This window comes from Bemisia tabaci, chromosome 1, assembly GCF_918797505.1.
Source record: "Bemisia tabaci chromosome 1, PGI_BMITA_v3".
NCBI classification, from domain to species: domain Eukaryota; kingdom Metazoa; phylum Arthropoda; class Insecta; order Hemiptera; family Aleyrodidae; genus Bemisia; species Bemisia tabaci.
In genome coordinates, this window is record NC_092793.1 from 77,494,700 (window position 1) to 77,514,655 (window position 19,956).

The 19,956-nt window shown below is 35.8% G+C and overlaps 3 protein-coding genes across 3 annotated transcripts; 2 read left to right on the forward strand and 1 right to left on the reverse strand.

The window, feature by feature from the left end:
• Nucleotides 1–66: 66 nt before the first annotated feature.
• LOC109043906 (guanine nucleotide-binding protein subunit beta-like protein 1) lies at nt 67–3,015 on the reverse strand. Its single transcript, XM_019061268.2, has 3 exons — nt 2,761–3,015; nt 2,031–2,199; nt 67–1,125 (listed from the first exon to the last, which is right to left on the reverse strand). Exons 2-3 carry the CDS (start codon nt 2,169–2,171, stop codon nt 304–306), a joined length of 963 nt encoding a protein of 320 aa, XP_018916813.1. The 5' UTR covers nt 2,172–2,199; nt 2,761–3,015; the 3' UTR covers nt 67–303.
• LOC109043896 (uncharacterized) lies at nt 2,603–18,731 on the forward strand. Its single transcript, XM_019061255.2, has 11 exons — nt 2,603–2,817; nt 7,756–7,869; nt 8,238–8,323; nt 9,908–10,022; nt 11,088–11,167; nt 12,893–12,994; nt 14,178–14,253; nt 14,523–14,587; nt 16,126–16,349; nt 17,353–17,506; nt 18,320–18,731. Exons 1-11 carry the CDS (start codon nt 2,781–2,783, stop codon nt 18,485–18,487), a joined length of 1,221 nt encoding a protein of 406 aa, XP_018916800.1. The 5' UTR covers nt 2,603–2,780; the 3' UTR covers nt 18,488–18,731.
• Nucleotides 3,072–5,489, forward strand: LOC109043915 (U3 small nucleolar ribonucleoprotein protein IMP4). Its single transcript, XM_019061280.2, has 2 exons — nt 3,072–3,978; nt 5,205–5,489. Exons 1-2 carry the CDS (start codon nt 3,238–3,240, stop codon nt 5,403–5,405), a joined length of 942 nt encoding a protein of 313 aa, XP_018916825.1. The 5' UTR covers nt 3,072–3,237; the 3' UTR covers nt 5,406–5,489.
• Nucleotides 18,732–19,956: the final 1,225 nt, after the last annotated feature.

A 19,956-nucleotide genomic window follows, 5' to 3' on the forward strand; every position in this document is an offset into this window, starting at 1 on the left:
CTGTGACTTTTTTAATGTGATACTTTACTCAAATAAGGAAAAATCCAAATAATTAAGGAATTATAATAGGTATATACATGATTTTGTATTTAGCATCAATTTGACTGATTAATTAATTTGACAAACATTTTGATAATTTTATGCCATAAATTGTTAATGTAAATTTTACATAAATTTTACTTTGAATCGAACAAACAAAAGTTACCTGACCCATACACTATCTAAAAAAAAAAAAAAAATAAACGTTTTCTATCGTAAGTTCAAATTTAACAGTCAATGGTACAAGGGTGTAGTCGCTATTGATCAGGTAGCATTGTATAAATCCCAGATTGATATTTTGCAATCTTTGCCAGCTGCTGCCAATAGAATATTCGTTTTCCAGGATGCCACAGGTCTATCGGAAAAGCAAACATCATGAATTGTGCTATCGTGGTGATCCAGCACAGCCAATAATTTCAAACTCCGCCATGAGTACAAACGAATCATACCATCCCAACATCCTACAGCGACTATTTTTTTATCAGGACGAATCTTGATACAGCTAATACCAGGATTGGTCAATTTAATTACAAGTTTCTTTTTTAAATCTTGTGATTCACCAATAGTAAATAGAGAAAGATTTTCATCACTGCTACCGCAGATGCCCCTCATAGAACTTTCATCATAGTCAAGGGCCATCGGACATTCTTCACTAATCTTAAGCTTACTAAGAATTGTCTTGCGCTGCATATCCCATAAAAATAATGAGCAATTCTCATAGACGGCCAACAGGAACAATTTGCCTTCTATTGTCGTGAATCTCAACGCCATTACCTCACCCAGTTTTTCTGCCGAATCATTCTTCAATGAAAATAAATTCGTATAAGTTTCTAGTGAAAAAATTTGAATCAAAGAATCAGAGTCTGCACAAGCTAAGACAGGTTTTGCTTCTAAGAGACTGGTCACTGATTTGCAGAAACTGAGAAAATTTTGAGGAAGCGATTGCCTCAAAATCCACTGAGAGTTCTCCTCTTCCCAAACTCCAAATAATCCAACTTTCGTCTGAGTTATCAATTTTTTATTTACATAGTGTATCGATAAAATAGGGTCTGTCCCAAAAGAAAATTTGGCTTCTTCTCGATTTACCTGGAACAGAGTAACACAAATATGAAATAAGTAACTAGTGCAAAAAGCAAAAGGACTTCTCCTTTTTACCAAATCCCTTAAAAAAATTAGATGTACAAAAATTTCTAACATTCTGGACACTTGTAGCCATCAGCAGGTAGTCTGTCACTATTAAAATCCTTGATTCCTTAAAATTTCTGTTAAATGTTTCAATTTCTTTTAAATTTCTATTTATAGTTCTCAAGTCTCTGAATAAGGAGGTCATCCTTTCTTGAAAAATTAAACAAATCAAATTTTTTCAATGTAACTGCCTTGCCTCTCTCCCGTTGGAACCTGCATACTGAGAGATCCATATTTTTACCTCTGTTAGAAATCCCTGCACAAGGATGGAGGGAATGCCAGGTAAAGCGTATCTGATAGGTAATGCTCAGCAGCACTAGAGCAGGTAAGTAAACACTATGATGACAGAACTGCTAAGAAAATTTTTGATTTAACTGAGAAATCATGACAGCACTTTGAATTATCAAACAGAGACTGTCAGCCTCAGTTGACTCCACATTGCTTTTCCCAAGCAATACCCTAACAGCTAGTAAACCATTTAAAGGAGGCCAAAGTAAAAAAAAAAAAAAAGTAGGACAAATTACGACTCTGCATGCTTCTGCTAAAGTAAGAAAGTGTTGTAAGTATAGTCTTTTAAAAAACTAATGAACACTTTTTTTTTAAAAATTTTTGAAAATTTTCTTCATTTAATCAATAATATTTTTGGACATTTTCAGAGAGATTATTTTTATTAAAATACATGTGTATGATATTTTCAACTTCATAGTCATTAATATGCGAGTCTTGCAAAAAATGAGAACAAAAGAGTGAAATCAGATATGGATATTTATGCACTTATTATAGGACAGGAGGAAGGTCTTAGTAACCTGCAAGTTCCATATATGGAGATGACCACTTTGTGTTCCCGCAAACAACAATGGTATTTTATCGTCAAGTTTGAATGCTAGGCTGTGAACCGCTTCCATACTACCTTTCATACTGAACAAAGGTGGTGGTGGTTTGGCCATTTTTGAACTTTTTAATCCGCTGATACATCTGAAATCATAAGTGAACAAGAAAATTAGGTCTTACCATCCTCATACGTTGACAAAGATAGGTATCAGGACCTTTGTAATTACAATATTTTATACTTAATTTTTATTTGAGGAAACATAGATTGTAAACAATTTTATGGTTCAAGAATCTAAACTTCAAGACGTTAACTTTACTTCTCTTTTACCCTCCAGCTTTAACTAATTAAGCTTTTTTCGAGCTAATTTTGGCTCGAAAACCGTAAAAACTAACGCCCATTTCAAACGGGAAAGCATATCAAGACTTCAAAATTACCGCTCTTTTTTCAAACTTGCAAGGGTGGCCAAGTGTGGCTCCCGATAAAAATTAAAACTTCACTAGGTAACCTTAAAAATTATTTTTCTGCGCATCCCATCTTGGTGTAATTTGCGTTGCGAACTTAGCATCACTGACTACAACTGTTTGGTGCCTCAGCTCACAAGTGGGTACAAAAGTTTCGCTTTTTCGGTAAAACTTAATAATTTCTCAACACCAATCCCTAGTTTTTTTCTAAAAATTGAATTCATTTTGAATAAGACTCCTTACCCACACGAGAAACGGTGAAAATGAGCTCTCACAGTCACGGTCGAGGGAAGCAAGAAGGTAAGCAATCATCAAACAAACACCTCTTTACAGCTTTTCAAGCTTTGCGTGACACTTAAATCGGGCGCAAGTACCGATCGATGAATTTTCCAATCTAAACGTGCGAATATTTTAATTAAATTGCACTTATTTCTTTAATTTTCGTGTAATTATTTATCTTGAAGGTTTCGTATTTATTTTGACTGTTCACTTTTGTTTACGTCATCGATCACCAGACTCCTGCGTCATCGTCCATCATCATCGGTATCGGTGTCTAACCTCTCAGCACGTGCTCCATCTTGTTTACGTTTCGAGACAGCTTTTTCAGTTATTTTGTGGTTTTTTCACTAAAAGTTAACTTACCTTTTATTTCCAATCGTTTATCATGAAGTAGTGATTCACAAATTATTAGTGTACTCCTAGGAACTAACAGCAGTCAACATGCTTCGTCGGCAAGCTCGTCTCCGCAGGGAGTATTTGTACCGCAAGTCCTTAGAAAACAGACAAAGATCTATTCAAAATAAGAAGGATAGACTGCGTGATTGTATTGAAAACAACAAGCCAGTACATACTGACTTGAAGAAAACTGCCTTGGAACTCCACAAAAAACTTGAGTGGGAAGATGAGGGTCCTAAAGCTGCAAGTATGCTTGGAACTGAAGTCGGTGGAACTGACGGCTCGCACGAAGATGATGAGTATCATTGGGCAGGTGTAGAAGATCCAAAAATTATGGTCACCACGAGTCGTGACCCCTCTTCCAGGCTGAAGATGTTTGTCAAAGAATTGAGATTAATTTTTCCCAATGCACAACGTATGAACCGTGGTGCATATGAGATGAAACAATTGGTACATGCCTGCCGGGCCAATGATGTCACTGACTTCATCATTGTGCATGAAAATCGAGGGAATCCTGATGGCTTAATTATATGCCACCTACCTTATGGCCCGACTGCTTACTTTACGCTCTCGAATGTTGTCATGAGGCATGACATTCCAGATATAGGAACTATGTCCGAGCAATTTCCACATCTGATATTTCATAATTTTACAACAAAGCTAGGAGAACGAACTAAAAGCATTCTCAAGTATTTGTTTCCTGTTCCTAAACCAGACAGCAAAAGAGTCATAACTTTTGCAAACCATGACGATTATATTGCATTCCGGCACCACACTTATAAAAAGGTAAGTTTTATTCACTCTTCCTTTTTTTTTACATTGTTCAAAAAATTAATAAAGTCAAACGACTCAAGTTTCAAATTTTGAGAGAAAATCAGAAACCTTTTTTATGAGGCAATGGTTACGATACTCCAATGGCAGGCCACCTTGCCAGTGGCGTGGCGTCCATAGGTTCGCAGTGTTCGCCGAACACCCTAAAATATTTTGAAACAACTAATAATTTATGGCTAAGAATGTGGGAAGCAATACAGAATACAGAATAGTAGATCGCAAATAAGTATCGGGCGCTTGGCCTCCGACAGCGCGGCATGTGGCGCGGCGGAGAGAGAAAATCCTGTGACACGTGGTCCGCACCGGCTACCGAACTTGGATGATCTGCGTATGGTGGTGAGGAGAGAGAACCTGGGTGCAATGATGAAGGGGCAAAAGGTACACGAGAGAGGAGAGGCACCGCGGAGCGGAGCGGAGCGTGAGCATTGGGTTCGGAGACGAGTGCGGACCGCGCTCGCGGAGGGAACACAGCAGAGAGAAAAGGGAGGGGAAAAGAACGAGTGCAATTGAGGCACATTGGAACTATCAGTAGCAAACATGGGAATATAGTTGTTCACCAAAAAAGACTTAAACAATGAACTGATGTTCGGGCCGAGAGGAGAGGGGTGAGGTGTTCATGACTGAGAAAAGGAAACGGGTACACCCATCAGAGGAGAAGGGTCTAGCACTGTATCACATCAAGAAAAAATCTGTGGAATGTGCTGGCTCTAACAATTTTTTCACAGTTGCAGTTCAGTTGAAACATCGAGTAAGTAAGTCAATTTCTTCGCCAAAAGGAAAGTGTTATCAATCAAAAAGTGACCTAATTCTCTAAGGAAGGGAGGTTGTTCAGATCTGCATAATGGGTGCCAGTAAAATTTAGCCTTTATTGTGGGGTTATCTAATAATTTCCTATATTTTTTTTTGGGGGGGGGGGGCTATAAACAGTATGAAGTTATTTTTTGGGGGGTCCTTACTTGGTTACGAAGTGGTAGAAGGGTTAACTACCCTACTTATTGCATGACATAATGTGGTCAACCCCAAGCAAGAAAATTACAAATGAATTGGGTAAAGGGTCACTAGACCGGGCCTGAACTAAAAACATACACCTTGTTATCTCCTCCAAATTTTTTGTCGAAAATGATTCACCCAACAAGAATGGAAGCAGTATTAATGATCTCTGAATTTTTTTTTAATTCTAGATTGATGGAAAAAACATTGAATTAGAAGAAGTTGGCCCCAGATTCCAGTTGAAGCTCTTCAAAATTATTCTTGGAACTCTGGACACAGCAGCGTCAGCCGAAATTGAATTTGTTTTAAGGCCATACATGAACACAGCTGCCAAGCGAAGATTCCTCTCAGACCAGGATGGATGGAATCAAGAAGATGATGTAGAAGTTTAATCTAATGCTCTTAAGTTAAGCAAGTTATTTCTCATTGTGTAAATATGTACAGCTTTTTTAAATAAATTCTGTCGTTGAATCAAACTCGAGTTATTCTCTATATTAATGTCAGAAGAAAATAAATGTAGTGCTAAACATTAGACAAGATATTAATTTAAGCAGTATAATGTTCTCATCAAAATTACATGTAGAACAAGATTCGTCCAACAAGAACCGTTGAAAGTGACTTTTAACCAAGATATCCATGTTTCATGATTCATACAGTCAAATTTCCTGCTCATGAAAAATGCTATGTAATTGCTATCTACCAAAGTCAAATTGCACACTGATTGTTACCACAACAGATGTCAGTGCGGCATGAAAATATGGCAACCTTAACATTGGCGTTTTGATTGGACAGTTGCAGTTGCTTATTTTGAACAGCACCGGGCAGGCAAGGAACACGGCTCGATTAAAGCTGCAAATACAATCACTGTGTGTGATTTGATTCATACTCTAGTTTTCTTGTAAGCAGTAAATTCAAATTTCTTGTAATCAGTGCAAAATGAAATTTTTAATATGTTGGTTAGGAGTTGCTTACTGGAATTATTGTTGCACAAAAAATTGTTCTCAAGTGAAATTTTGACAAGAAAACATCAGAATATTTCAATTCGTTCTTTGCCTTTTTGGCTGTGGTCCATTCTTTTAATACTATGTAAAACAATCCCGATTTTTTCATTTCATTACATATGACAGTCAGTGGAGAAAGAGGGTCCTAATACACAGAATCAGAATTTTCCAGTGGTTTTTGTTAAGATTGAATTTTGATGTAAGTAGGTATGCGGTAGAAAACACCCTCTGGTGTCTTAGTAAATAGCTTACAAGAGGCACAGCTCATTTTTGTCCTGTTAGAAGACCTAAATTTGCATTATAATCCAGCAATTTTGCACTCAGAATATGCCAAGTCCCAAGTACCGTAGTGCAATGAAAATATTGAAATCATTTTGAAATTAATGTAATAAGAGAATCGCAATTTTTACCATGAAATTGCAACGTTTTTACATCATTTGCTTAACTAATGTCGATTCTTAACAATCAAGAAGATGAACTCCATTTGGACTACATTTTGCAATTTGGAACTATAAATTCTAGCCCAGTTTAAAAACAACGTATGTGCCGTTAGTTTTCCTATACACGTAAGTGTTTTTCCAGAAGAGCCAGAATTTATAGTTCCAAATTGAAAAATTAAGTTCATTTATAAGAATAATAAGAAATTTGTAATGCAAAGAGCAGAGCTGTTTCGGAGCAATGTATTTATTGCAATAAATTTCAATGTAAAGTGTCCCTTCAATTAGTACATACTCAGGCAACATATCGACGGTGAAACTACTAGACCACGTATTTCGGTTTGTGACGTTGCAGACTTCCTGTCTTACTTTATTTTTTAAATGGAAAACTATTCTACATCAAGTCTCGAAAACTTCCGTGATTTTTCGTCTTTGAGTGACGAAAAAGCTGCTAAAACTTCAAGAAATTAAATTGGTTTGTTTTCCTTTATACCAAAATAAAATGGAAGCAGCTAACACCGGAAAACACCGCTAACGAGACGCTTGGTCTGGTAGTTTCACTGTTGATATACATTACTCCAATCTAGTAGCAATAATTTTGCTATGTGATTCCTATTCATTTCAATCTGTGCTCCTCGAGTACCGTGCATTATATTCTGCCACCCTGTTATTTAAAGTTTTCTGGGTCTAATTTTGTGCGTTTACCTATTCAAAAATGTATAGAACTCCAAGGAGAGGGTTCAGAAACAATTTACTAGATAAGGGGTTAGTGGCAACACTTTATCATACCCATTAGCAAGATGTGCTGACAAATGAAACTTTGGCACCCAAAAGTAAGGGATGCTACCTAAATGTGGCCTCAAAAAGGCTCTAGTGCTATTTTGATTCATTTTTTCATTGTCATGTTTTCATTCGTCTCCTTTCAAGATTTGAAGCAGCATCATCAAAAATCTGATTGCCTCCAAAAAATCGTAGACGGCTTTTGAAAATTAAACTTGGGGGCCAAACTGCTCTCAAAATTCTGAAGGAACACTGTAGTGGTGTAAAGTGATTTTAGTATGAAGAATGTGAATCATAATAGATAGCCCCTTTTGGTAAATTCAGTGTTGTGGAACAGTTATCAACAACCCGTCAAGGAACTGTAATTGAATTAAATTAAGCATCTGCCTTAATGGCTATTATGATGAGATATATTTTATTCCTTGATTCCTTGTGATTCATTCTTAATTCATTCTTGAATCAATAAAATCTTAAGTCCAGTTGTAGAGCCAAAGGAAATTTTAAACTCTCATTATTTTTTGCAGGAGAGTTTGAGGTCACTGGAGTCTCCAGATCTGGACGTGTCCGAAAAAAATCTTCGAAGTTGATGGACTTTGAGTCACCAGAAGAAATAGAACGACAATCCAGGAAACAGCACGGTAAATCACCTTATGTCTATCTTTCATTCTTGTTACCCATGGCGAAAGTGTATTGTTAAAAGTTGTTAATGTCAACTATTGCAAAGTATAAATGAACCATCAAAACTTTTTAAACCCCTATGAGAAAGGTTTCTATTTTTATCCTCTGAACCCTTGCTTGTTTTTTTATGAACTGACGTAGAATTTTTTAATTAATTTAATTGAGAAGGAACAAAAAAAAAGCATTAGGTAATGCAATTTGACTTCTTTGCAATTTTAGCTAAGTAAATGTGTTGCACGGATACTCTCTCCTTCCATCATCACTTGTCAGACTTATTTTGGAATACTTTCTAAATTTTATTTGAAAACACTTTAATGGTTTTTTCTAGCTGCAGAAAACAGAACTCCAGCAACCTCAAAAAAAGTCACCCAGCATGTGCAGCAAGAAATCAAACGTCCCATTTTCCCCGATTTGGTAAGAGTGTCTTTTTAAATTATGTGCTTTTGAAAGTGTAATAATGGCTTAGGTGCCAACACTTAACAATTGTGAAATTACAGAACCTTCTTTTTTAGAAACCACAATTTTTTTTTTAAGAGAGCAAAAAGTATTCACATTCCTTACCTTTGACGGTAGAAGAGTACTAGTTGGACCGGGTTTAATAGAAATGCACCAAATTGCATCTTGGAGGAAAAAACAATTTAGGAGTAGTTTTGATTCTACTGGTCATACATTTTCCTGCCAAAAATTCAAAGTTAAAAAAAATATTTTCAATGTGAAAATATTCATTTAACTTTCTTCTTAACGTTTAGTCCTGTGGAGGAATAGAACTTGAAACTTCTTTTCCTCAGTTCACACTTGATGCAACTTCGTATGTTTCTGTTAAACTACTCTTTAGAAAACTCTTCTGTTCCCACTAAAATATTGTAATTAGTTCATAGTTTGTAGTTATAAAAAATAGAGTTAATACTTTGTAGTCCTCTATATAATCAATGAAGAAGAAAAAAAAAATATTCTTCTATGCTCTGCATGCATTTTTGAGGAGAATGAGATGTGGGCAGTATGAGATAAAAACCTAAATTTCCGTTTTACAAATTAGAAACCAATACTTTATCTTGAGAGGTGAATCTGGAATGAAAGTTCTTAGCTGGTTTTGGCAGATTTTGATGGAAGTAAAGCCCTGCTAACAGTCTCAAAGAACTTTTTCCGCAAGTTTGCTGTAAAGGTGCAAAAAGTTTCATTATTCATTTGATCAAATTTTTAATGGGAATTACAATGGTAGCGTTAACTCAAAACAATGCAGCGCTGTTTTTTACTAATTTATGATCAAAGGTTTTCCATGCTTTGCCAGCATGGGATTCATTTTTAGCAAATTAGCACCTAGATACATGAAAATCTTTTTTGGATTCCCTATTTCCTCATTTTTCTGACCAAGATTACAAATATTTTTATGGAAGCTAAAACATTTCTCCTACAGTCCGTTCTGCATCTAACTCAAAACCAACAAAAATTTAGGGGTTGTTTCACGATAACTGGAATAGTTTTGTCGCCGTAACAGACAACACATTTTTCGGTCATATTTTTTCAGTAGAAATGATGATCACTCAAATTTTTTCGCATTAATCTTCAAAAAGTTACGTATTATAACGCTTTCTAATGATTTATTACTCTACTTTTCAATTAATATCATGTAAATTCCGAAAATGTGCCGTTTGTTACATGGTAAAAAGTCGGTGTAACAGCACTTTTCGGCATTTATGTATTAAAATTGAAAATTAAAGCAATAAATCTTTGAGAAGCGTTATAACACGTAACCCTGTGTAGATTAATGCTAAAAAATTTGAGTGACTATCATTACTACTAAAAATATGAGCGAAAAATGTGTTTTCTGTTACAGCGACAAAAATATTCCAGTTATCGTGAAACCACCCTTTGACAGGTACTGAAAAAAACTTATAAAATGACAAAAGGTTAAAACAAGTTGGCTGGAGATCATGCGGGTCCCCTCTCAATGCAGTTCTTCATTTGGCGATTTTTCTATCGGCTCTGTTCTTTTTTCAGGATACTGGCAGACTAACTCAAGTGAAAGAAGCCCACTACTCAGAAACTGACTCGGAGCCAGGAATGTATCCTGCACCTGGTGATGAGGACCCTGGCTCTAGCCTAGATTCATTAGGTAACTTTTCTTCCTTTGTTTGCATCCTCAAAGACCTTAGGTGCCGCTTGTGTCCTCTGAATTAATCATATTGACGGCCAAAGTGTGGAACCATGTATCTCCATTGCTACTGTACTGAGAAATATAGCATTCGATACTGATATCAAAACTGCACTTGAATGCGATACCACGCCATTATTATGTTGAATTTGTTTGTCAAATGTGGTAAGTGAATTTTTTAGTCTCCTGACAACAGAATTGTGATCTCAAAATTCGAGAAAAATGACGAGTGGCTGAAAAAATGGAACCAATCGATGAGATATATCGCATGTAGTTTTGACAATATGGCGTCCATTGAATCACCTCGAATGAAAAGATTCCCAGGTTTTGACACTATTCATTTATTATTTCCATTGTTGCTAGTAGCTATAATCCACAATTCGGAAGGAAAAAGGGGAAATACCTTCAGACAAGCTGGTTTCCACACCACCCTAGGAGAGCCGGATCAGGTACTGCTCCTGGAGGTAATTTATCAGACCAAAAAAAATTATGAGGTTGTAAACATTGCAACCTACCAATCATGACATTGACGGTCGTGACATTTTAAGCAGTAAAAGCTGAAAATGAAGCTTAACCCATCAGTTTACACAATTGTAATGGTTATAATTCGTTAAAAACACTCATTTTCCAACACATTTGGTAAAATGTGCGACTTTTTATAACACATTTTACAAATATAACGATCATGACGGGAGTTGGAAAGTTTTCGCAGAATTGCCTACTTACCCACAGATCTGGGCGATACCATATCCTTACAAAATGGATTTCAATATAACTTTGAGATGTGTAGAAATGAAGAGGCCTTTTGATTGTTACCTCCACTTTTAGCCATTTAATTCAGGGCTCTGTAACTTTTTCAAGAGTTTTTAAGTTTTGTAGGTTACCACATTAACTGAATAATGATTTTTATATTGAGCTACGAGCTGCATATATTAAAAAAATGATAAATTAGACTTACTTTTGTGCTTTTAAATGACAGTTCTCTGTTTCCCTATATTGCCATTAAAGTTATTTTCACAATTTCAGACAGTGAAGATGATGACGATATGGAAGGAGGAATGATGATCGATGAGCGAGGATCAAACGATACAAATACTCAACCACAGGTGAAATTTTATCTTCATTACTTGATTTTTTAAGTTAATAAAAACTTATTATTTCTTTAAGAAAATGAATGTTAGTTCTTCAAAAGTATAAAATTCATGGAAAAATTCTGTGAGAAGTGTTCACAGGCTTCTAAGTAAATGTTTGAATTTTACGCTTTTTTCAGTACTTCTTGAATATTAGCATTCTTTCTGCGTTTGCTCCTCAAATTTTACGTGAAAAAAAATTGCCATAATAAACATCTCGAAAATCAGCTCTCCCCAAAAAATTACTCCACTCGAGGCTTGATGAGTGTTACACATATGCTTGTAGAATTTTCAATAACACTTTTAAAACCAAAGAATTAGTTTAGCTCAATTTCAATGTAAACTGTAAAATAGAATATTTAAACTAAGTCTCCAGCCATTTTTAAATGGTTTCAATAAATTGTTGAAGCAAAGACAAGACTCCATAATTTGGTCAAATTTCGGTCAAAGTGAGACAAGAAAAAAATTGAAATTTCAACTTATTTATGCATTGTTTATTGGATTGACTGTAACCCGAAATAATTTTTAAGAGAAAATGTCTTAGATCTTGGCACTCTTGGCATACTCCCCAACGTTGTACCTACATAGGCTGTCCCAAAACAACTGGCACTAAGGCTGTCATTCAGGAACTACAATAGATATCGACATGCGGTTTGCGGGAGGTGATAGCTCATACTCTTAGCTCTTAAACGAGCCTAAGTTGAGCTAATTTGGTTAAAAACTCAACGAGTTACATCAATTTTCCCGAGACGTGTAAGAAATACCCCTACGGATTTTTCGGTAATTTTTCATTCCTTAACTTTGCCTCCGCAAGCTGTGCAATTGGTTCAGACGTTATGAATCAAGTTTCCACTTGTCTGGATGCAAGTTTGAACTTGTCAGCAAGTGTTTCCATCACAGCCGAGAAGTTTTTTTCTGTTTGCAAAGTCAGTTTAGTGAAATTGTCGCCTGATAACGCGTTTTTTTGTGTTTCGTCATGAGTTCACCCGCGGAGTTGAAGCAAGAGCAACGATACGCAATTCGATATTGCGTTCGTCGTGAATTATCTGCTTCTGAAACTGTGAATGAAATGACAGTGGCTCAGAAGTGTTTCAGAAGCAGATAATTCACGACGAACGCAATATCGAATTGCGTATCGTTGCTCTTGCTTCAACTCCGAGGGTGAACTCATGACGAAACACAAAAAAACGCGTTATCAGGCGGACAATTTCACTAAACTGACTTTGCAAACAGAAAAAAACTTCTCGGCTGTGATGGAAACACTTGCTGACAAGTTCAAACTTGCATCCAGACAAGTGGAAACTTGATTCATAACGTCTGAACCAATTGCACAGCTTGCGGAGGCAAAGTTAAGGAATGAAAAATTACCGAAAAATCCGTAGGGGTATTTCTTACACGTCTCGGGAAAATTGATGTAACTCGTTGAGTTTTTAACCAAACTAGCTCAACTTAGGCTCGTTTAAGAGCTAAGAGTATGAGCTATCACCTCCTGCAAACCGCATGTCAATATCTATTGTAGTTCCTGAATGATAGCCTTAGTGCCAGTTGTTTTGGGACAGCCTATGTATTATGATTACGTACGTGTCTCAAGCCCATATTTTCATTAAATATCTTCCAACCCTCAAATTTATTTTAAAACTATTTGAATTCCTCGCATTCAACCATGGTACGTCAATATAATAATTTTGTCTATGTTTTTAGGGTGCATCCTTATACATGCTCGAAAGGTCAAAAAAGAAAAAGCTTGTTGTGCAAGATGGCAAAGTTGTAGGCCGCGCCAAAGCTGAACGAAAAGACAAAGGAGTAAGTATTTATGCTGTTTCTTTGTGAGCCCAGTGTTCCTATGGTTTTTTTTATTATTGAATTTAAATGGCCTTGGTGAAGAATAAGCAAAAACAATCATATAAGTTTCTCTTGCTCGCACCGTAAGAGGTCAATATACATCGTTAATTGGTTTTATCGTTAAAATTATATCGTTTAACAAATCAAAAATAAAAGTTTTAAATAAAATTCAAGTAAGTAAAATTTTTTAAGTTTGAAAAATTGTACCAATAACGATTAACCTTTATTTTAACCTAAACTCAAAGTTCGCTTTTGCACGTTCGAAATTTTTTGCACGGTATTTTTTCACCTGGCGGAATATCAACCAAGCTTGCAGCTGAAATGGTATGCGGCATTTTCCAACATCAACCCCTCAGGAATTGATTGATCCTCACTGAAACTGTATAAAATTAAAGTTGAAGGCCATAATGCTTCAAAAAAGTATTTCTATGGCGAAAGTAAAAAATTTATATCGTGTTTTATTTTTTGAGAAGGGCCTTCACCAACTATTTTTCTTGAAATGATCTGTGAATTTTCTTCATGTATTTGGTAATATTTAAAAATAATGCAAAGACGACTCTTTTGTCTCTATTTTTATCAAAGCGTTGTCGGAGGTTTTTTTAACATTGCAATGTTAACGGGGCGAAAGCTATGTAAGCTATGTCTAAAGACAGATTCCGTCCCATTCTTTGTATATTTGTTTTGTAATATGTATTGAATGCGGAAATGTTAAGGTGCTCAATCCCCATGATTTGTGGTTTGAAAGAGAGCAGTGGAGGTTAGGAGTCGTAGAGCGCGAGGGAGTGCTGTAAAGCGACTTATATGTATGTATATGTATTGAATAAAGATAGAAGGAAAATGTCCCGGGTATTGGAAAAAAAAAAAAAAAAAAAAAAAAAAAAACACATCGCAATGAAACATTGACGACATTTTTCAATTTCAGCCACCAATATGCTTTAAATCCTAGCCCAACAACAATAGCCAATACAGCTAAGTCTCATGAGTTTTGACTTTGTGCTTAGTTCACATTTTTCTTTCTGAATCATTTCTGCTAGGGTTACGATTTGCTTTATTTCAAGTGTTTGCCCTGCGTCTCTCTAGACACTATATTTTTATTGTTTCATCCTAAATCCAAAAAATTAGTATTTTCAATTTATTTCTCCAGAAATCCAGATTCACTGCATATATGACTTGGGCCAAAGAAGTTAGAGGTGACCTCATGAAGAAGCATCCTGAGTTAGGTGAGTTTTTAAGTTCTTCCACCTATCTACCATGCCTTTAAATCTCAAGAACAACGTCTCCCATTTTTCTAACAGTTAAAAAAGTTGATACCTTTTTTTTTATTTATTTATTTCGAACCCCAGTCAAGGTGGAGAGACTGGATTAATCGTTTTCTTAAGCTGTTTTTAAAACTTTGTTATAAAAAAAACGCCTGTCAAGATACCTAATGTTCTTCTCTGTGAAAATAATGTGTTTTCTTTCAAATAATATAGATTCTCCATTTTTCCAGATTTCTCTCAGACAAGCAGAAAACTAAGTGACCTTTGGAAAACCGTTCCACAAAATGAAAAATACGTGAGTATACTCAAATTTTGTTGTATGGTTTCTCCTAGTACACCTATTTTAACTTAATTTAACCAAAAGATAACGAAGTGGTTATTATTCGTGACCAAACCATCAAATTAAACGTCATTCGACAGTATTGGGTATGTTCAGATAAAACGCTATTCGTCAGTACCGTATCCTAACTGAAAAATCTTTTAAGTATTGCGAACGCGACATTATTGGATGACTTTTTTACCACTAACCAGAAAACTTCCTACCACAAAGGTGATTTTATGTGATGAATTTTTATCACTAATCATCAAATTTTCTAATACTAAGGTGGCTTTACCAGTTGAATTTTTGACTGCCAACTGGAAAAATGTCTACTGCCAAGATTTTTCTATTAAGAAACTGTGCATAGTTAAAATGAAACTGTCAAAAATACTCTATCTCTATACGCTATCTCTGACTGTCCAGATGCACTTCAAAACTAAAACTCAACAAATACACAGTTGATCATGGAAAATATATGTGAGATTCTCTTGGTGGCCTGAAAACGTGAAGCCAGTTTCGGACGCGTTTACTGATAGATCAGCACTCAATGCATTTCCCAGATTTTCCTAGTTCACCTAATTCCCTCAGATAATAAAACCATTGATCACCATTGATGGCGTTTGCTTGTTACCTTGGATCAAAAATTCATCATTGATGAGACAATATCTAGACCACCTTAAGAAACTACCAAGTCACCTTCGTGGTAGAAATTTTTCCAGTTAGCAGTCAGGTAAAGTCACCTTAGCGGGAAAAAGTTATCTTGTAAAGTCACCTTAGCAGTACTTAGAAGATTTTCTAGTTAGGGATACGGTGTCGACAAATAATGTTTTACTTGACGGCAGTTGTGGTATTGTACTGACGAATATTGTTTTATTTGATGGTACTGTACCGACAAGTAACGTCAATCAAAAGATAATCATGTCCTCTGCTCATTAAAAATCAAATAAATAAAAAAATAGACAAACGAGTAAATCAAATTTAAAAAAAAATAAAATAAAAAAATGAGAATATTTGACTGAACTTATTGTTTTATAAAGAGAGAGATATATATAGATTATAAAGGATCCTGATAAAAGCAAGTTTCTATGTTGTTTAGTCTAAATTTGCGTTAAAAAATTAGGTTCTTCACCAGCCAATTGGGAATTTAGTATCAAGTGCGTACAGCAACGCGCCCCCCCCCCCCCCCTCTTGTAGGAACGAGAAATTTTCTAACAAAAAGGAGACAATTCACGATTTCTTAATGATGATCCCAAACAAAGAATAGTAGAAGATAATAATGGATAAATGGTAAGAAAGGATACAAAAATGTATCACTCATGATGGTGCACACTCAAAGAAGCAGGCTGACATCACTAACAACAGTGATGATGACAGTTGATGATCGTGCTTCGTTGTAAGAAATAACTTTTCATCATGTTTGGAGCTCAAAGTGGTTTGCTTAGATTATTATTAGATTATGTTTTATACTGTATTCCTCATCTTTCATGACTTTTGTTTTAACCATTGCGGAGCAGGTCTGGAAAAAACGAGCTAAGCGGTTGGCTGATGATATGTTAATCAAAGAAAAAACAAAGAAAATGATAGGCTCGAATTCCCGGAAGTTTATAAACAAACAATCTAACGTTGTAGCTGTGTCTAGTCCTGTTACCACTCCGAAGGGTCAGCAAGTAGTTCATTTGGGTCAACCATCAGTCATAGGAAAAATTCCTGTTTCTCCACCAGACATTTCAAGACACAGGTACCACCTAAATTTTTTCACTTCGTAAATATCACACAATCCTCTAGTCATTCTCTGGATGGTAACACAATTTATCTTGAAATGTTATCGTTAATACCTTAAACGCACTGCCATATTTTCAATAACCTAATGATGAGTTAGAGGAATTGTGCAAAAATCGCTTGTGATTGGTTGAATATCACGAGCTTAGTGAAACTGGTAGGAAAGCTGCCGCCGTGTTAAAATATTGTGGGTTCTGCTGTGAAAGTGTTTGTATTTTGCACGTGTGAGCCACCAGATAGGATCACACCACCCATGTGCGGACGGAAACTGATGTCAAAAGTAGAGTTCTTTGCCCAGTTACAAGATTATGCAACGCTGGGCATAGCGACTACTTGAATGGTAGACCGCCTGGAAATATTGCAGGTTTCAAATCATCTTACCAGTATTTACTATGTGAATCGGTCTGAGATTATTTCAGAATAATAAAAATATATTTTGTTTTAATTCATTAAAATTCAACCAAAATAATTGTGTGATTAATCCACAAGAAGAAACTAAAAAAAGAAAGAAAGAAAAGAAAGAGAAGAAGTAAAGAAAGAGAAAATTCAACAATGATAGAGGCGTCAATAGGGAGCAATCACAAAACCCTAAGATGATTTAATGATTTGCCTGTAGATTGGTTCCAATTACCCAATCCAATTCCCCTCTGAAATCTTTCACAAAAGGCCTGAATATATCTGCAAAAGTGCCCGAGGAAAAACGTTCTATCCGTAGAAGGCTGCAGTCTTAGAATTCAACACAAAAATTTCAATTTGGCAAAAGGCTTGATTACGTATCTAATTACCTCAAATCCAATCTCTGTTTGTCTGACTCTAAGCCAAATTCATTTGCTGAGTAGATACGCACTCTTTGATTGTCTCAATATACATACATACATACATTGAGCCCACTCTCTGATTCCATCTCATGTTTTTCTTGAATCTCGCTTGTTTTCCACTCATAGTCTCATTCAATTTGATAGCAGGATGAAGGGTGGAGAAGGTTTAGTCCAAGAGCCTGTCTTGGGGACTGGTCTGTATAAAGTTGTCGGAACTCAGCCTATTGACTTGGCCGCCCACTTGAGGTTACTTGGTGAATCATTGAACATCATCGGTGAACGTTTGAAGGAACATGAGGTAACTGCCTTTAATTATTTGTATTTCATACATGAGACTAGTTTTATGATCCTTTAAGGCCATTTATAAGAGCACTATGTTATAGGGATTTTAATACTGTTATTGGCTTGATAACAGTTCAATTTATTCTAAGCCATGGTAGGAAGAGGAGAGGAATCGAAGTCAAAATCCATCATGAGCTCTCTCTCTTTTCTCATTCACCAGCAACTGCATTTTAAAAGTAATCATAGAACTTTCTAAGACTTCATTGTAGCCCCAAGTCATTGAGATGATGCTGCACAATTTTCACATGCCTGTCATCTCTCTCTTTTTTTTTTTTTTTTTTTTTTTGCTTTCATCATTCTAGGAACTAGAGCGTCTGCAGGCAAAAAGGCCGTAGTGTATGGAAAAAAATTTCAGACAGTCTTTGTCCAGATAGGTTGAAAAGTCAGAATTTAAGTTTTCGCCAATAAAGACCCTAGTATTCCAAAGAATCAGTCACAAACGATTGAGATAATTTTTGGTGCCAAAAGACAGTGTAATGTCGCATCTAAAATTAAAAATATTGAGCCCTCAACAGCATTTTTTAAAAATTTCATAAGGTACCTATCAAAACTTCATCTTTGATTTTCCAACTTTAATTTTATAATTTCTATTTGATAATTCCTGGTGTTTTTTGTTCTGGACTGCCCATGAGACACTCCTGAAAACAGTCCTACTGGTGTCTTCATTCAGAGATTTTTGACTTGAAGGTCCCTTTTGTTTTGTATAGTGATCTATATTATGTGGAGGAAAAATCCTTAACTCATAATTTTTTGTGCCTTCCATTTTCAGGGGCAAATAGCTGTGTCTGGGAGCTATTCTGTACTATTGGATTCTTTGATTTGTGCGCTAGGACCTCTGATGTGTTTGATGCAGCAAGTTGGAGAAACCAACATCATACCAAATGATAGATATGCTCAAGTATTGGATAATATAGCCTATATAATGCCTGGCCTGTAAATACATAGTTCATTTATTTTTATCTTATAAACTTAGGATTAATTAAGTTTTAACCGATTTTATGAGTCTGTGATGAAAGAAATGAAAGCACATTTCTTTTTGACCCGAAATACAGTTGTACCTTCTTTAAGATATATTTTCTATAGTTAATGTCATACTTACTTCATCTCCTAGAAATTTTGTGTGAACTTTCCAAATATTTTCTCTGGATAGGAAATAAAAATTAATAAAACTAGAGACAGAATCTTTTCATTGCATTTCCTCGAGTCCTAGAAAGAAAATTCCCTGAGAAAAAAATTCTTGATTATCTATTAATGAAAAAACATTCAATATGAAGATTTTTCTCAAGTAGGTGGAATATCTTTTTTGACCAACTTAACAATAAGTCTGCTAATAATCACTTAAATCTAGAATATTTAAATGCAATTTTTCCGCAAAAATAACTTTATTGTCCAAAAAGAAGGAAAGTCCAGTTGTACATAGGATCAGATATTTCATAATGGGCCTGTTGCAAACTTTTGCTAGAGCAAAAATAAGAGTTGTTTCTTGTAGATAATGCCTCAAAAATCACGATGAGCGCATCGGCAAAGTCTGGATTGCACTCATAACTTCACAATCTGCGTAAGAAATTTGCATTTTTTTAAGCTTCCCGCTTCAAAAACGATACTACAGCACAGGTGAACATTTTGTTAGAGGAGTCGCTCCATCGTCGGCGATATTCATCATGGCCGACGCTTGCGCGCAGTTCCGCGCGTAATTCGAGGAGAGTTCAAGGTCAATCATGGTCTCATCCAGTTCTGGTGTTATCTCGTCCCATCAAACTTGTTTTGGCGGATTGGCGTCGGCCATGATGATTATTGCCGACGATGGAACGACTCCTCTTACAAAATGTTCACCTGTGCCGTAGTATCGTTTTTGAAGCGGGAAGCTCAAAAAACCGCAGATTTCTTATGCAGACTGTGAAGTTATGAGTGCATTTCAGACTTTGCCGATGCGCTCATCGTGATTTTTGAGGCATTATGTATAAGAAACAACTCTTATTTTTGCTCTAGCAAAAGTTTGCAACAGGCCCATTAGGAATATTTTTTATCATAGGTGAAATAAATAGTTGATCATTTTCTATCGATTGATTTTTGTATCATCATCAAAAGTTGACAAAATCTTATTAGGGAGTCAGATTTTCTGGTCCAAAAGACTCCATGAGTCTGCTGGGCTGCGTGACGGTAAGTAAGGGGTATCGAAAATGGTCAAAAACACCCGATTCCCAACTTAGGAAGCCTCAAGGAGCTGCGAAACCATTCGAAATCGTTAGTACACCTTAAAGTATGTAGGATTAGTCGGTTTTTTTGCATAAAGAATATTTGGGCCAAGATCGAGAAAACTTGTCTGGCTCCCATAAACTGTAGGGGTTGTTTACCTCTTCACTTCAATAGCAAGGTAGGAACAGGGAAAAGCCACGTTAGGTAGCA

Coding starts and splice junctions, on each gene's coding strand:
- LOC109043906 (XM_019061268.2), bottom strand. CDS start 2,171: ATGGCCAAACCACCACCACCTTTGTTCAGTATGAAAGGTAGTATGGAA. Junction 1,126..2,030: donor TCCATATATGGAACTTGCAG/GTTACTAAGACC, acceptor ACTCTGTTCCAG/GTAAATCGAGAAGAAGCCAA.
- LOC109043896 (XM_019061255.2), top strand. CDS start 2,781: ATGAGCTCTCACAGTCACGGTCGAGGGAAGCAAGAAG. Junction 2,818..7,755: donor CGGTCGAGGGAAGCAAGAAG/GTAAGCAATCAT, acceptor TATTTTTTGCAG/GAGAGTTTGAGGTCACTGGA. Junction 16,350..17,352: donor CCAGACATTTCAAGACACAG/GTACCACCTAAA, acceptor TCAATTTGATAG/CAGGATGAAGGGTGGAGAAG.
- LOC109043915 (XM_019061280.2), top strand. CDS start 3,238: ATGCTTCGTCGGCAAGCTCGTCTCCGCAGGGAGTATTTGTACCGCAAG. Junction 3,979..5,204: donor GGCACCACACTTATAAAAAG/GTAAGTTTTATT, acceptor TTTTAATTCTAG/ATTGATGGAAAAAACATTGA.